The following is a 14572-nucleotide window of genomic DNA, read 5'->3' on the forward strand; positions in this document are numbered from 1 at the left end:
CAATGAAGAAACAAAACAAATACAACCTAAAAAAAAATGACTAAAAGGCCTTTATACTCTAAAACACCCAAAATGGTCATCTAGGACTTCCAAACAGTCTAAGGCTCTTGATTCTAGAGTAACGATGGTCAACGTAAAAAAATATGACAGGAAATGGATCTTTTAGTATTTTGCATGGTGAAAAAATTAATTTTCTATATATCTTTCTCCTTGTCCTTCTTCTTCCTTCTTTTTATTTTAAGGGCTTTTACCATAGCAAGTGGGCCATAGAAGAGCAAAACAATTTTGACGAAAAGGGATCCGGAAGCAAGACAGCATTTCTTAGTGAAAAGTGTTGGATTTGAATATCTTATAAGCTGCTAGTCAATATAATTATAGTTTGGTTTTATTTATAAATGGAACAGGCTTATGGGTTAATCACTTGTACCCAATATAAAATTGCAAGTATATGACGGTTAGAGTTTTAAGTTTTTCTATAAATAATCTAGGAGAATTCTCACCCTCTCACCCTCTTGAGGGAATAAAAAACAAGCAAAGGGATAACATTTTGTAAAGAGTGAAAAAAAAGAGACTTTCAAGATAATTGGAATCTCTTTTTTTTTTTTTTGGTGCCGTTAAATTTCTTGCGATTGTGAGTGTATTTTGCTTATATTTTTCTTTCTTCGCACCCCCCCCCCCAAAAAAAAAAACCAATTTGATCCTCCCTCATGGTACATGTAATGAATCCCACCGATTAATATTAAAAGCTATCTACCAAAATATATATATATATATTAAAAACTACCAATTCAAAAAATATATATATGTATATCAAATTTGTATTTCTACTCCAAGAAAAGAAAAAAAATCAAATTCATATAGTTTCATTATTTTTTTTGGCATAAATTTGAATGGTAAAGGTTGCCTATCTTATGCTACCTAGAATCGTAGATATACCTTGCCATCATATGCGTGCAGGTTCCACTTTGCTAAACCAACACAGAGAGACCAAGGAAGAACAAGTATATATTCTTTCCCTTCTCAAACCGAAAGAACAAAGTGTTGCTCACAGAGACTTGATCACTTCTCTTATCCACAAAACCACCATGCATGCATTTTCCTACTTAAACAACTAGGTCTGCACATACCCACAAACGCCGGTTCAAAAATGTCGACGGCCGGCCAAACTCCGTCCCACACTCCTCCTCCTCCTCCTCCTCGTCCTCCACCAAACCAGCCGGTAAAGCGCCGTCACCGGCCACACTATCATGTGCACAGTGTTGGAGATAGCATTCCCAAACGTATTCTCAAATGCTTGTGCGGCACCTTATTGGTTTTGCTTCTGGTGGTCGGAATCCTCGCCTTCATCTTGTGGCTCAGCCTCCGACCTCACCGGCCGAGGGTCTATATGAGTAATTTCACTTTCCCAGCTTTGTCTCAAGATAACGGTTTTCTTAACGCTCAGATAACGTTTAACGTTTCGATCCGAAACTCTAACCAGGCTATGGCAGTTTATTACTATTCAATGGACGCCGCTGTGTATTTTAGAGAACAACGAATCGGGGGAACGCCGTCAAAGTTACCGTCAACGTTTCCATATTACCATGAGCCGAAGAGCACGATTTTTGTAACAGGGCGGCTGGGTGTACCCACCACTTTGGTGGTGGACGATTTGAGGTGGGAGGAGTTAATGCAGGACCGGGCGACCGGTACGGTTTGGTTCCGGCTGGAGCTGATATCAAGAATCCGGTTCAAGATTGCCATGTGGACTAGTAAGCCCCATTGGATGCATGCCACCTGTCACGTAGCTTTGGGTCAAGACGGTTTGATCTTGCCTCTTTCTAAAGATAAAGACAAGAAGTGCCAACTTTATTTCCTCTAACCCCGGCCGGCTTGAGGTATCCCAGGAGACTCTGGATTTGGTTGGTTCAGTTAGAAACAAACATTCCGGTTCAAGTCAAGGCATAACCTGATGAACTGGAGGGCCTCATTCATATTTGTTCAGATGCGAAGATGCATGGCCAAGTAACATCAAGCTTAATCATACTTGTTATTTCACCAAGATCTAAGAAGTTCAAAGTTTTCTTAATTCACAGGAAATAGAATTTCTGTTATTATTTCATGCTCACTTTTAGAGTAATGGCATTCTCAAGAGTGACAAGGTATCCTTTTCAATTCAATTTAATCCATAACAAGTTGGGCTCCCTTCACATCCTCCTCTATCTATATTTAGTAAAAAGGTTTACTTCTAAGCATTGATAATTGAACTCTCGTCAAAATGTGTAATGAGAAAAGCGTACTTGTGCAAGCTTTTGAGACCTTTGTGTGGAGAGTGGCAACGGAGCTGGGTAATGACAGAGCTAGTGGGTTAGAGGAGTTAAGCCCAACGGTTCATGAGTTGGGCCGGGCTCGCTTGGAGCATTCAGTTACTCTGTGGATTGATTGCAGTGATATTTTAGGGTCAGAAGGAGTCGTTCCTGATCAGTTTTCACAGAATATATATTTTTTTTAGAACTCTCTTTAGATTCGTGGAAAGTGGAAACCCCCGAAACGCGTCGATCTTTTCTTCTTTTCTTTATCTCTTAGCCGAAAACCTTTGCGGTAAGTGGTAACCGCTACTACACTGGAGAAAATCGCCGGCGGTAGCTGCGTTTTCATATAAGTCTCTCTCTGTGAGACGTTTTATAATTCTTCTCCAGATTCAGTTACTCACCGTGGAGATCTCACAGAGGAAGATTTCTTTATATATCCAGAGAGGGAGGTAAGTCTCTAATAAGTCTCTTAATTTGTGTGTTTGAAATAGATTATCAGTGGCCATCGATGTTGCCTCTTCTGCTTTTACTATTTCCTTTGATCATATCTGCTCTTTGCAAAGTGGCTATTTTTAATTTACTTTTCTGAGGTTTTCCATGCCCTGTATCCTCTCTCGACTTTTTGGTTTTCTCACTGCAATGTAGTAGGTGGTCACACACACTAAGAAGGTAGACCAGGCGAATTTTTTCTCTTTTATTAAGAAGACCCAAACCAACCCTAAGAGTGGAACCCACAAAGGAGTTGACTGGTATTTTGGGTTATTATTGAGTCCTTCTAGGAAACCCTTCCTAGAAGGTTGGTTGTAAATTGTAATCAAAATTTGAAAAGATTTTTAATTTCAACTACCCTTGAGTTTTACCCCAAAAAAAAAAATACCCTTAGACTTGACTTTTCTTTTGGTCATTAATATATTTTCTTTGTTATTCTATAAGGCCTATAAGGCTTTGTTCGTTTGTTGAAATAAAAATATGGTTGGAAAATTCTTGTAAAAAGTGTAGATTTCTTATTTTTTCTTTCAATTCTAAAATTTTATATCATTTAGTTACTTAGGGTGGAAAAGTAAGAGACAAGTTTCCTTAAATCTGCGGATGTGGCAACCCAACTTTCTCATTCTAAGCCATTTTAAAACCCCACAAACTTGGTGGAATTTTGTGGAAAAAGTTTGGAAAAGTAAAAAATATGACTCACTACTATCACTTTTCCACAAAACTTTTCATTTCTTTCTCCCTCACCCCACTACACATGGGGCTCACATTTTTTTTTTCCAGCTCTTTTTTCCCACCCCACCTTTGCAAACAAACGCAGCTAAGGGTCACACGAGATTGTTTAAGGGTCTCTTTGATTACATGAATTCATAAATTTCAAATCTCTAGATTAATAAATGAAAATTTTATACTTGTATGGTTGTGTGAATCTCTAGATTTATGGGTATGAGATGAAATCTCTATAAAAGCGCTAAACATTTGCGCATTCACAAAATCACCTTGACGGAACTTTTCGAACCACAAATTCAGGTTAATCAAACAATTAATTTTATCAACCATGACTCTATAAATTTGAAATATCTAGATGTTTAAAACCTCCAAACTCAAGTTAGCAAACAGTCCTAAAGCATTTAGACCATTGCTTCTAATTCTAGCTAATATTTATTGGCTTTACTAATCTCCTTTGTCAGACTCAAAAAAAAAAAATACTAAATTTCCTTCAAGTTAGGATTGTAGGTAGAGCATTTTGCTTTTTGCACCTTTTAGTCTTTTACCATATATTAGAAGGGATCTACCTCTCGTCTATCTCATCAATACCTATTTTGTGGGTAAAGGATCCAAACTCATGTCTTCTTACATGTTGGTTATTGTTGAATCTTTCTAGGAAGCTATAAAGTTTATAGAATATATTACATATTCTTTCTTCTTCTTCTTTTTATATATTTTATTATTATTTATTTTTTTAAAGAAACCATACTTACATCTACCTCTATATAAACCAGAGTAGCATCAGAGTAGCTTCTCTTGTGGAGTTGGAATCCAATGACCGTTGCTGATAAAAGAAGCAAGAGTAGCTTGTCCCAGCCTTGCCCAAAAAGGAAGAGCTACTCAAACTCCCTCTTTTTCTCATAAAGAACCAATCAGTCAAAAGAAGAACAGCGTAGCTTATCATCATCTTCAAGAATATTAAAACCTGCAATCTTTCCTTTTGTCCTCTCCACCCCAGAAAAGAATGTGTGAAACTAGAAATTTTTATCTATGGCTCGCCCAAGTTGTAGTTCTCTCAATCATCCTTTTCCTCCTCCTATGGTTTCTCTTACCTCCCAGAAGCCCAAAATACACCATCATAGACTTCTATGTTCCAGGCTTCAATGAAGCGATGAATACCACTAGCAAAGAGATACTGATTCATAACACAACCGTCACCTTTCTTCTGGAAATAGAGAATCCAAACGATGATTATTCTATTACTACTGATCCAATAAAGGTGACATTGTTTTATGGAAATGAGAGTCTGGGTGAAACCACATTTAACCAGATAGTGTCTCTGAACAAAGGGTCTATCAAAGAGTATGGAACAGTGAACGGTGATAAATATGTACTTCAGAAAGCAGTTTCAGAGGGATTGCGGAACCAGACAACAGAGAAGACGGCGAAGTCGAAGATCACGACCATGACGACGCCGCTGAGAATGGATTTGGTGACCGGAATTAAGTACAAAATGTGGTTATGGAAGAGCAAGCATCATGGGGTTAACATGGAAGGTAAGGTTCCAGTTGGAAAGGATGGGAAGGTACCATCTAAGAAGAAAAAACTAAAGCTTCGTCTTTCTCCCAAGAAACACAAGAAATGAGTCTTCGATCTTCAAGGCCATTATTTCCTTTGGGTTTTGGTTTCTGATGAAATCATTACCTTCTTGGATACTTAGCTTGTAATTAGAACATGTATATGAGCAATGAACAAGAGAGATCATATGGGAACTAGAACTATTCTCTCTCCCTCCCCCTTCTTTTGGATACAGTTTGGTTTACCTCATGTATGCTTGTTCTTTAATGTGCTTTTAATTTCCATAGATGGAATTTCATGGTTTGGTTTGATAAAAGATTTTTAAGTGTACAATTTCTTAATTATTATTTTTTTGAGAAAGGGAGCTTTGATTAAATAAAGGAAGAAAAAAAATTACATTTCGAAGAATTTCTTACCGTTGGCATCATCCCAAATAAAAGCAGAAAGAGCTAATGGAAGAGCATCTACAATTAGATGGATTTCTTGGGAGGTATTAAGGAAACCTGTCAGGAAGTCCACACAAACGTTAATCTCCCGAACATGATGAACAAAATTACATATAAAAAAATTACCCCTTAGCTCCTTAATCTCCATGATCAAATCAACAACCCTCTAAGATGTAGAAAAATGCCCCTGAATAGATTAGATGGCCACCATAAAATCAGATCGAATTTCTATCATCGTTAGATCCATGTCACGCTTGATCGCATATAATTCCAACCGAATAATGTTTTTCTCATTACTATCACTTGCCAAAGCAAAAATTATCCTTACCGTGACAGTATTAGGCAATAGCTACGTACCCACCAATGTCTAGAATCATCAAATTTATAGCCACCCAAATACCTTCTAGCTTGGGCCATTTATGACAAACTGCCTTTGGATGTCAAAAAATCGCCCCAAGGCACTTTGGTTCATTGACGTTTGAAATTTGAATATAATGGTGTTAGTTATTTAGGATTCATCCCCCCATAATATATTGCATTAAAGGACCAATATGATTTATGGTCCACTAAAGGGACTCGCATGTAAAAAAATTCTAATAATTAACAAAAAAGAAATAGGAGAAAAATTAAGAGTCTTTCATGATTGAGATAATTATCCAATCGTAACAATTAAAACCCAACTGAGTAAACTAAGAATTGTACGTTCGGTATAATACTTTAAACGTTCGTCTGGCGACCCAAATTGCACGCTGTATGGCACTGACGTAGAGGGACCTGAAACAAGTTTATGTCATCTCTCAACGGCCAGTATCAGACAACAACTGCAAGGGAGCATGGCCCTACATGAACGTGGGGACCACGCGTAAGACCATTCCACTCAATTCATGAAAAGAGTCAAGCTTTCTCACTGGAAAGTTCTCAAGAAATGAAATTCCTCAACTCTTCTACCCAAAAAGAAAAAAAAAGAAATTCCTCACCTCTGCTATGCTTTTCTCGATGTAGAAGTTATTCCTTCCTACTTCTCCAATTTCTTCGCTTCCCCTCTCTGTTTTTCTTTTTGTTTTTCTTTTTTTCCTACTTGTCAAACATGTCAGAATCGACGAGCTGCTGCAGTTGTTGTTTGAGCTTGATCCTTTCTTTAGGATTCACCGCTCTCTTCGTCTGGCTGAGCTTGCGCGCTTCTCCACCCACCTTCTCCATCCAAAACATATACGTTCCTGCCCTAAACACCACCAACACCACCGCCGCTGCCGCCACTGCAACCACAGTAACCGTCTGGATCAAAATCGAAAACTCCAACAAGTTCAAAGGAATTTACTACGATGCCCTCATGGTTACTCTCTATTACGCTCCTAACCTCAGCAGCTCTCCCGTTGGCAACGATTCCATACCTGGGTTCTATCAAGGGCATCATAAGAAAGCCACCAAGCAAGTGAACCTTCAGGAGGTGAAGATTCCTTGGAAAACGGCGGTGAACACAGTTTCGTCAGACGAAGAGGTGAGTTTCAGGGTAGATCTGGCAACGGCAGTTAGGTACACGATCGTTGGCCGGAAAACTGGACGGCACAGGTTTAGAGTTCATGGTGATGTTAGTGTAGGCAAGCAAGGCAAGAAAACCAAGAAGAAACCGATTAAGATGAAATCCGCCGCTTCCGGCGGTGGCTTCCGCCGGCACTGCTTCGTTAGGGTTATTTTTTCCCTCTTGATTTTGTGTGTCTTGAATTCTTTTCATGGACGATAGGTTTTTCTCTCCATGAACACTGTGATTGTTTCCTGTTATGCTCGGATTCTTTTTTTGGTGGTAGCACGGCTGAGATTGCGCCACGTGTTGTCGAATAAATCTGACGGTAATTGTAATTATAGGTTTCTTATTTTACCTTCTGAGATTTTAATTATTCACATTTACAATTTGAAACCCCTGATGGAATCCCTTTCTGTCTCGCGCGACAAACCTATTCGTCCTCTCTGTTTCCAGTGACTCGGTTGTTTACAGGGACTTACTTTGCAAATTACAAATTTCTGGAAAAACAATTACAAGGCACCCCGACCATGACAAGGCAAGCATTGAACAACGCAGCTGCAACTCTGGTAATGGATGAATTAACCAAAGACATCAAGATGAGGTCCCGGTGATGCTCGCGGATGAAGTGTGATTGATGAGACCCAAGGGGGATAATACCAAATTAGAATCAGGAGAGTAGCTTGGAATCAAAAGGCTTTAAACTAGTAGAGACGAAGAATATCTAGTTTGAACTAGTCATGACAGTGATGAAGGGGATATTGACAATAAAGAGATTCCTCGAGTGATTGTTAGGTATCTAGGTCAATCAAAGTAAAGAGGTGAAGAAGATGAGGTCCCAAAGAATTAAAATAGGGTGGATGAAGTGGAGGGCACGGGGTCTATGGAGATTCCATAAAGGTTCATACCCGAGTTGTAAAAGACATAAGAAAACTCAGGCGCAAGAGGAGAGGGCAAAACGGGGGAAGACGACCTATTGTGCCCGCTCCCCATAAGTGATAGCTTAAAGAAAGTCGTTTAGCAGGGACTTACTTTGCAAGGAACTTACAAATGCTCTGTCAGAAGTGATATAATCCATATTGAAGGAACTACAAGTGCAGGGTAGACCTAAGTAACCTCAGGACAAGTGGTGAGCATCGAAGGTAACGCAGCTGTGCAACTCTGGCACTGCAAAAACGAAATCCATTTATATTGCTGTTGTTATTGATTAAGATAAGAGAAAATGATAAGATTACAACCAATTGGATTTTTTTTCCTTGTATTTAAAATTTAAGATTTGTTTATTATAATATTACTGTTTTTTTTTTTTTTTTTTTTTTTTGAACAAGGAAATTGTATTAAGATAAAGGAGAAATAGGAAAGTTACATTCTATAAAAGGATTTCCCTGACGTGTCGTAATGGATAACAAAGACCAGCCCGGGGGAGACCTCCATGATCAAATTGCATCTCACCAGGAGGTTGATGGAGACCAGCAAGCAAATCCGCTCCTTGGTTCAACTCCATGACATGGTGGAAGAATATATAGTCCCAGCATCTCTGCCGAAGGCAACGGATGTTGTCAATCAACATATGAGGCACTCTATGGTAACCCAAGATCATGAGGATAGCCTTGCGGGAGTCAGAATGGATTTGAATCCTTCGAACCCCAATCTTGTTAGGTTTCTTGAGGTCATTTTTAATTGCCAACAGTTCCATAACCAAGACATGATCTTCACCCATAGCATCGGCAGCAACAAAAATCACACCACCTCGGTAGTTTCTACTCAAGTAACCAAAATCATCGAGTCCTCTAATAGAACCATCGCAATTAACACAGCGCCAACCAACATATGGAGGTTGCCATCTCAGAACTTCAAGAATTTGAAGTTGAAAATTAACACCAAATGCACTATCTTTTTAAAAAAGCATGATTACGGGTTGTATCAAGCACTAGCTTGGAAATGCTCGTGAAACGATGGCATCTTCACTACTATGATTGTTGCTCTGCAATAATCGGTTATTCTATTCTTCCCATAGCCCTGTAAATAGAGCAACAAAAATTGAATTTTTAAACACTGCCAATGAGGTCTTTGCCCGAAAAATGATCGACTATCCACTTTAACTCTTCTTGCCAAGAAGGCTTGGGACGAAAAAACAAAGCCATTCAAGGACAGAATTGCCTCCCAGGCCACTCGAGAGAAAGAACAATCAAAGAAGAGGTGTGATTGAGACTCTTCCTCAACACCACAAAGGCCACATGTAGTATCAATCAGATTATTCCAGGTAAAGATTACTACTTTGGTGGGGAGACATTCTAGAGAAGCTAGCCAAGCAATGAAGCTGAAGCATGGTTGGCTAAGGGAACACTAAACAATAGTATGCCACGAAACAGTGGCCATTGGAGGACAAGTGGCTATGTAGGCAAAAGCAAGAGAGTAATGACCATTGTAGAAGGGGCCCAAACCATAGAATCTGAAGGGAGCTTAGGGTTCAACTTCACCTTAAGAATATCATTCCAGCGCCTAAAGAGAATAGGGTCGTAAACTGCTAACCGCCAAGAGCCTGGAGAACCTTCACAGTATCCTCTTTCTTTCTTCCCAGAGCTTCAATTATCTATGCATCGCATGATTTGAGGGCACTATTTGGGGCCCAAGGATCATGCCAAAGAAGGGTTCGCTGCCCATCCTTAAGATGAAATTGTATGCATTTCATCACAATGTCATAGGTTCTCAAAATTACTCTAAAAGTCGAGGAACGCTTGCTAGGGGCAGAGAGGGACCAAATGGAGTCCTTAACCAGCCATCTATGATGAATAAAGGAATCCCAACATGATGGTTGGTTCGAGACAAGGTTCCAAAAATGCCGAGAGAGAGAGCTGCCTGTTCTAGTCGACCAAACTACGTAACCCCAACCCACCTTCTTCCTTGGGAGAGCAGATGGCTTTCCAAGCAACTCTATGTGAACCATGATCATGCCCACCTTTCCAAAGAAACTTTGCCATCGAACTCTCAAGATGATTAATGACAATTCTAGGAAATGGAATAATATGAAGCCAATAAGAGATGGTGCTCATCATAACAGATTTGATAAGGGTAAGTCTACTCGCATAAAATAATGTCTTGCTTTTCCATGAACTAAGCTGCTGGTCAACCTTTTGGAGAAGATCATTGAAGTTTTGAACTCTTAAGGCTTTGCAAGAGAGGGGAACTCCCAAATATTTAACAAGAAAAGAACCATGAGTGAATCCCAAAGTGGAATCAAAGTGACCTATGACATCATCAGGGTAGTTAGATTCACTCCGATTAATAGAAAGGCCAAAAAGTCCATTAAGAGTTTCTGCATTCTTTATGTGGCTGCACCCATGACAAATAAATCATCAACAAAACACATTGAAGAAATATCAGGCTTCTTGCAATGAGGATGATAATTGAATAAACCTTGCCTAACTGCCATAGATAAGGAATCTGTAAACACCTGGAGAAAAATGCTAAAAAGCACCAACGACATAGGAAACTTAAGTTTACTCAACAAGGAAAAAAGGAAACTCCACTGAACAAAGTCATAAGCTTTATGGAGATCAATCATGGCCATAAAGCACACTTCACCCCTTTTTTGCTGGTAATCATGGAGAATCTCTTCACCCAAGAGGATGTTATATGTGATCTGTTTTCCTTCTGTAAAGGCGGTTTGATTAGGGCCTACCACCTTGTGTATCACCAAATTTATACTATTAGCAATAATCTTGGCAATAAAGCGGTTTAAGCAACTACTAACAACAATTGGGCGGAAATCACCAAAAGTATTCCACACCTGCCCCTTAGGAATGAGAGTGAGCCTTGACAATTTAAGAGTATCATGCATGTGGAGATTTTCAAAAAAATCTAAAATACTAGCGCGAAAATCCCCACTAATGATATTCCAAGTTTTTTTGAAAAAAAACCGGACCAAAGCCATCTATACTAGGGGCACTATCATCATTAGCATCGAAGACTACCCCTCAATCTCTTCAACGGTGACCGGCCTAGTAAGCAACATGCCACCTTCCTAACTAATGGATCTGTCAATCAGGACGTCAAACCACAGGCAAACAAGAGGAGGGGAGCCTCCAAAGGTATTTCCATGGAAATTAACCACCTCAGCATGGTAGCATCTTCATTTGTAATAAGCTAGCCATTTCCACCTTGAATTGCAAAAACCCAATTCCTTGCTCTACACAAGTGGATAAATCTATGGAAAAAGGAAGTGTTGCCATCACCATCATTTAACCATTTTATTCTCGCTTGTTGTCTCAAGGCACTTTCCCTATCATTAAGCAAGCGGGAATATGTTGTGAATTCAATCTTTTCCTTTTGAAGCAAGGCCTCAGAGACACCCCCCCCCCCCCATTTTGTTGTAACAGTGATTTGGTGGTATTAAGAGAAGTCCAAGCTACTTCAATTTGTTCATCAAGGTTATGATAGACATTTATGTTTCAGCTTTTAAGCTCCTCCTTTAGTTTTTGAAGCTTTGCAAGAAGAGAAAAGAGAGGAGAATCTCTCACTTGTTGTTGCTAAGCTGAGTAAACTAAGGGCAAAAAATTAGGATGGTGAGCGCAATGGTTATAAAAGTAGAATTGTTTCCTCCTTCTGATGAAATTGGGAACATCAATGCTCAATAACATTGGGGAGTGATCAGAGATACCTCTATTAGCAAAGTTGGCAAAGGAGGCAGGAAAAGTGTTAAGCCAAGTTTGGTTGACCACAACATGGTCAGTCTTTGAAGAGATTCTCTCATCCCTTCACTGTGATTACTCCAGGTAAAATAATGGCCAATATGCCTAAGCTCAAAAAGGTTCATATCATCCAAGCACATGCGAAAAGATCTATATTTGCGGCTAGGGGTAGAACCCCCTCCCACCTTGTTGTCAAGGTTCAAATAAGCATTGAAGTCACAATGAGCACCCAAGGTGGAGAAGTTTGAGAGTTGAGCTAGCGTATATCCTCCCATAGAGATAAAGGGGAACTTTTTAGGTCAAGAGAATGCTACTTGGTTGCAGGCTTCCAGCCCATGTAACCTTCTTTTTTTTGGTGATAAAGGGGAACTTCTATTTTAGGGCTTTTTAAAAAAATAAAAATTGGTTACTTTATGTATGTATGTATGATATATATATATACTAATTAGAAAATGTACCTCCAAATGCATGTCACTCTTTGTGTCTTCATCAAGATTGCCATGGAGAAAAGCATTGTTAACATCCAATTGATGCAATGACTATCCTATGATAGTAGTAATTATAAGAAGTGTTTTAACAATAACCAACTTAGCAACAAGGGCAAAAGTCTTATGGAATTCAACCCCCTTAAATTCAGTATGACCGATTTGAATGCCATTTGATTTTGTAAACTCAATTACAACCTATAGGTTTCTTATTTCATGGCAAAGGTACAAAAGACCAAGTGTTAATAAGTTCAAGTGCTACAATTTCACAATCCGCATAGTGTGGGTCCCACATTCATGTAAGTATGAGTAAATGAGTGGAAGAATAGGTTGGGTGGAAAGCATTAAGGCCCGGCCCATAAGGCCCAAACTAATCTACAAATCGCCCATGATTTCCGATTATACACGTTTACGGCTGTATCTAGGTTAAAATAAACGTCTCGACTTCTTCGGTTCCTCCTCCAGAAATCATAAAACCCTAATCGTTATGGGCTAACCCTAGTGATGAACAGAAACTCTATAAATAGGGATTGATCTCTCTTTTCTTCCATCTTCTCCCTTCTTCTGTTCTACGATCCTTAACAGAGCTTTCGATTTTGAAGAAGTTTCTTTCTATTGGGATGAATGTTTTTTCCCTTTCGGATTTTTCTTTCTCTCGTCGTTTGAGATTTTTCTTCGTTAAGATTAAGATTTCCTCGTCTGGTTTTTTCTTGCTTCTCTCCCGTATTGTTTTGAGTTCTCATTATGTTTATTTTTGAAGTTACTTGTTTGGTATGACTGTGTGGTGATGAAGCTTATGTGGACTAGAGTTTCTGATCTGGGCATCGTCCCTGAATCTGAAGACAAACCCTTGGCTGTCTGAGCACTTATTTATACCTGAGTTTTTCTCTTTCTTTTGGATTGATTTTCGAATTTACGATTGTGAAGACGATTTATTTTTCTCGCTTTTTGGTTGATTATCTCGAACCGACGATTGTGAACAAGAAGAAAAGAGAGGAGGAAATGCGACCATTACCAATTCTGGGGGAGAAAAAAAGTTCCTCTTAGGTATAATGGCTTGGGCGCTAAATCCAAATTGTGGCTATCCTGATTTATGGCTTCATTTCCGTGCCATTTGATCGTGGAAACACCACAGACAATTTTTTAACTCTTTTTCTTTTTTCTATCTTTTAGAACCGTTAGAAGAGAACAGGAGGGAAGAGATACTATTCTTGAAAGAATACGTTCGCAAGCAATTCGATGAACAACTTGGCATGTCTTCAGCAAGAATCCCAAACGTTTTGATTATTCTGAATTGAAGACCCCAACAATTTTCACGAAGACAAAGCAACTGTAACCCTAATACGGTGATAACCCTCCTATAAATTTTCAGATGACAAAAGCAACATAAACCTTAGAAATGGGATTAATTATTTTAATTTTAGAAAAAACATTTTAAAGAACAGATTTTGATTAAGAATTTAAACAATATTGTCACAAAAACTTGGAAATTCACCTGAAAATCCTACAGAAATCGAGCTCCAGCAAAATGGAGATGAATTGTTTGTATTTCCCCAGAGGAACCCAGGTAAATGTTATCTGATGAGGAACCCTAGCAAATGTCATCAGATATTAAAGAACAACTATTTTTACATCTCAAATCCCACTCCTTCATTTTCTGTTTGCTCTTCAAGCAGAGGAAGTGGCAGTTAGAATAGCTCTACAACTTGCTATTTCACGTAATATAAGGCAGGTGTTTATTGAAGTACACAATGAAGCATTCATCCAACTGATAAACAAAAAAGAGAGACAGCAGCAGTTACAAGAGCTCCACAACTTGGTATTTCATGTAAAATAAAGCAGATGTTCATTTGAAGGAGACAATGAAGCCATCATTCAACTGATAAACAGAGAAGAGATCATACTTGGAAGATTAGACACTGGATGGAAGATACATTTAAGACTTCTTCAAGAATTTGATTATGATGCTGAGTTCAATCACACTCTTAGAAAAGGGAACAGTGTTGCCGATTTACTAATTTCTTAAAAGTTGTATCTTTACTTTCTCCCCTCCCCATTTTATCCTTTTTTTGGTCTCTGTATCATGATTCTGAAGGTTGTATACTTGTATGTTCCCTCTGGGGTTTTTCTTTCAAATATATAATTTTATCTAAAAAAAAAGCTAAGAATCAATTGCCCATCACCTACGGATTTTAATCTCCTTTCACCAATAAAAAGAATAAGAATTTTTATATGTCACACAGAATAATAGGAGTTTTGGTACTCTGATTTGTAATGTGGGAAATAACGATAAAGCCTTTTGGGTTGTAAAATGACATTACTATCCTCATTTAATATTTTTTCATACGCAATCCTTAGTCAGCTGAAG

General features: G+C 38.7%; 4 protein-coding genes and 2 non-coding genes across 7 annotated transcripts; 5 read left to right on the forward strand and 1 right to left on the reverse strand.

Annotated features, from left to right (window-relative positions):
• The first annotated feature begins 1147 nt into the window (after positions 1–1147).
• Positions 1148–2158, forward strand: LOC149004320 (NDR1/HIN1-like protein 26). Its single transcript, XM_089168604.1, has one exon. It carries the CDS (start codon positions 1148–1150, stop codon positions 1859–1861), a length of 714 nt encoding a protein of 237 aa, XP_089024730.1. The 3' UTR covers positions 1862–2158.
• Positions 2159–2487: 329 nt separating this feature from the next.
• On the forward strand, positions 2488–5416 carry LOC149004321 (protein NDR1-like). 2 transcript variants are annotated; one of them, XM_089168663.1, is made up of 2 exons: positions 2488–2740; positions 4280–5416. In XM_089168663.1, exon 2 carries the CDS (start codon positions 4510–4512, stop codon positions 5128–5130), a length of 621 nt encoding a protein of 206 aa, XP_089024789.1. In that variant the 5' UTR covers positions 2488–2740; positions 4280–4509; the 3' UTR covers positions 5131–5416. The 2 variants fall into 2 exon arrangements, with proteins under 2 accessions (XP_089024789.1, XP_089024790.1); XM_089168664.1 differs by having other exon boundaries at positions 4291–5416.
• A 1016-nt stretch (positions 5417–6432) lies between these two features.
• LOC149004322 (protein NDR1-like) lies at positions 6433–7514 on the forward strand. The gene has a single exon (XM_089169041.1). The coding sequence runs from the start codon at positions 6435–6437 to the stop codon at positions 7248–7250; it is 816 nt and encodes a 271-aa protein (XP_089025167.1). The 5' UTR covers positions 6433–6434; the 3' UTR covers positions 7251–7514.
• An 883-nt stretch (positions 7515–8397) lies between these two features.
• LOC149004323 (uncharacterized) lies at positions 8398–10009 on the reverse strand. The gene is made up of 2 exons (XM_089168606.1): positions 9925–10009; positions 8398–8879 (listed from the first exon to the last, which is right to left on the reverse strand). Exons 1-2 carry the CDS (start codon positions 10007–10009, stop codon positions 8398–8400), a joined length of 567 nt encoding a protein of 188 aa, XP_089024732.1.
• A 2968-nt stretch (positions 10010–12977) lies between these two features.
• LOC149004324 (small nucleolar RNA Z157/R69/R10) lies at positions 12978–13074 on the forward strand. Its single transcript, XR_016170032.1, has one exon. It is a non-coding gene; the product is annotated as a small nucleolar RNA Z157/R69/R10 (small nucleolar RNA).
• Positions 13075–13217: 143 nt separating this feature from the next.
• LOC149004325 (small nucleolar RNA snoR80) lies at positions 13218–13345 on the forward strand. Its single transcript, XR_016170026.1, has one exon. It is a non-coding gene; the product is annotated as a small nucleolar RNA snoR80 (small nucleolar RNA).
• Positions 13346–14572: the final 1227 nt, after the last annotated feature.

Source organism: Hakea prostrata, chromosome 9 (assembly GCF_041222555.1).
Source record: "Hakea prostrata isolate BN-2017 chromosome 9, UWA_Hpros_2, whole genome shotgun sequence".
NCBI classification, from domain to species: domain Eukaryota; kingdom Viridiplantae; phylum Streptophyta; class Magnoliopsida; order Proteales; family Proteaceae; genus Hakea; species Hakea prostrata.

Excerpts from the sequence above, each read along its gene's own strand:
- LOC149004320 (XM_089168604.1), top strand. The coding sequence starts at position 1,148 with ATGTCGACGGCCGGCCAAACTCCGTCCCACACTCCTCCTCCTCCTCCT.
- LOC149004321 (XM_089168663.1), top strand. The coding sequence starts at position 4,510 with ATGTGTGAAACTAGAAATTTTTATCTATGGCTCGCCCAAGTTGTAGTT.
- LOC149004322 (XM_089169041.1), top strand. The coding sequence starts at position 6,435 with ATGAAATTCCTCAACTCTTCTACCCAAAAAGAAAAAAAAAGAAATTCC.
- LOC149004323 (XM_089168606.1), bottom strand. The coding sequence starts at position 10,009 with ATGGCAAAGTTTCTTTGGAAAGGTGGGCATGATCATGGTTCACATAGA. Across the intron at positions 8,880-9,924 it reads CTGCTCTCCCAAGGAAGAAG|TTCTGAGATGGCAACCTCCA; the intron begins GTGGGTTGGGGT and ends AAATTCTTGAAG.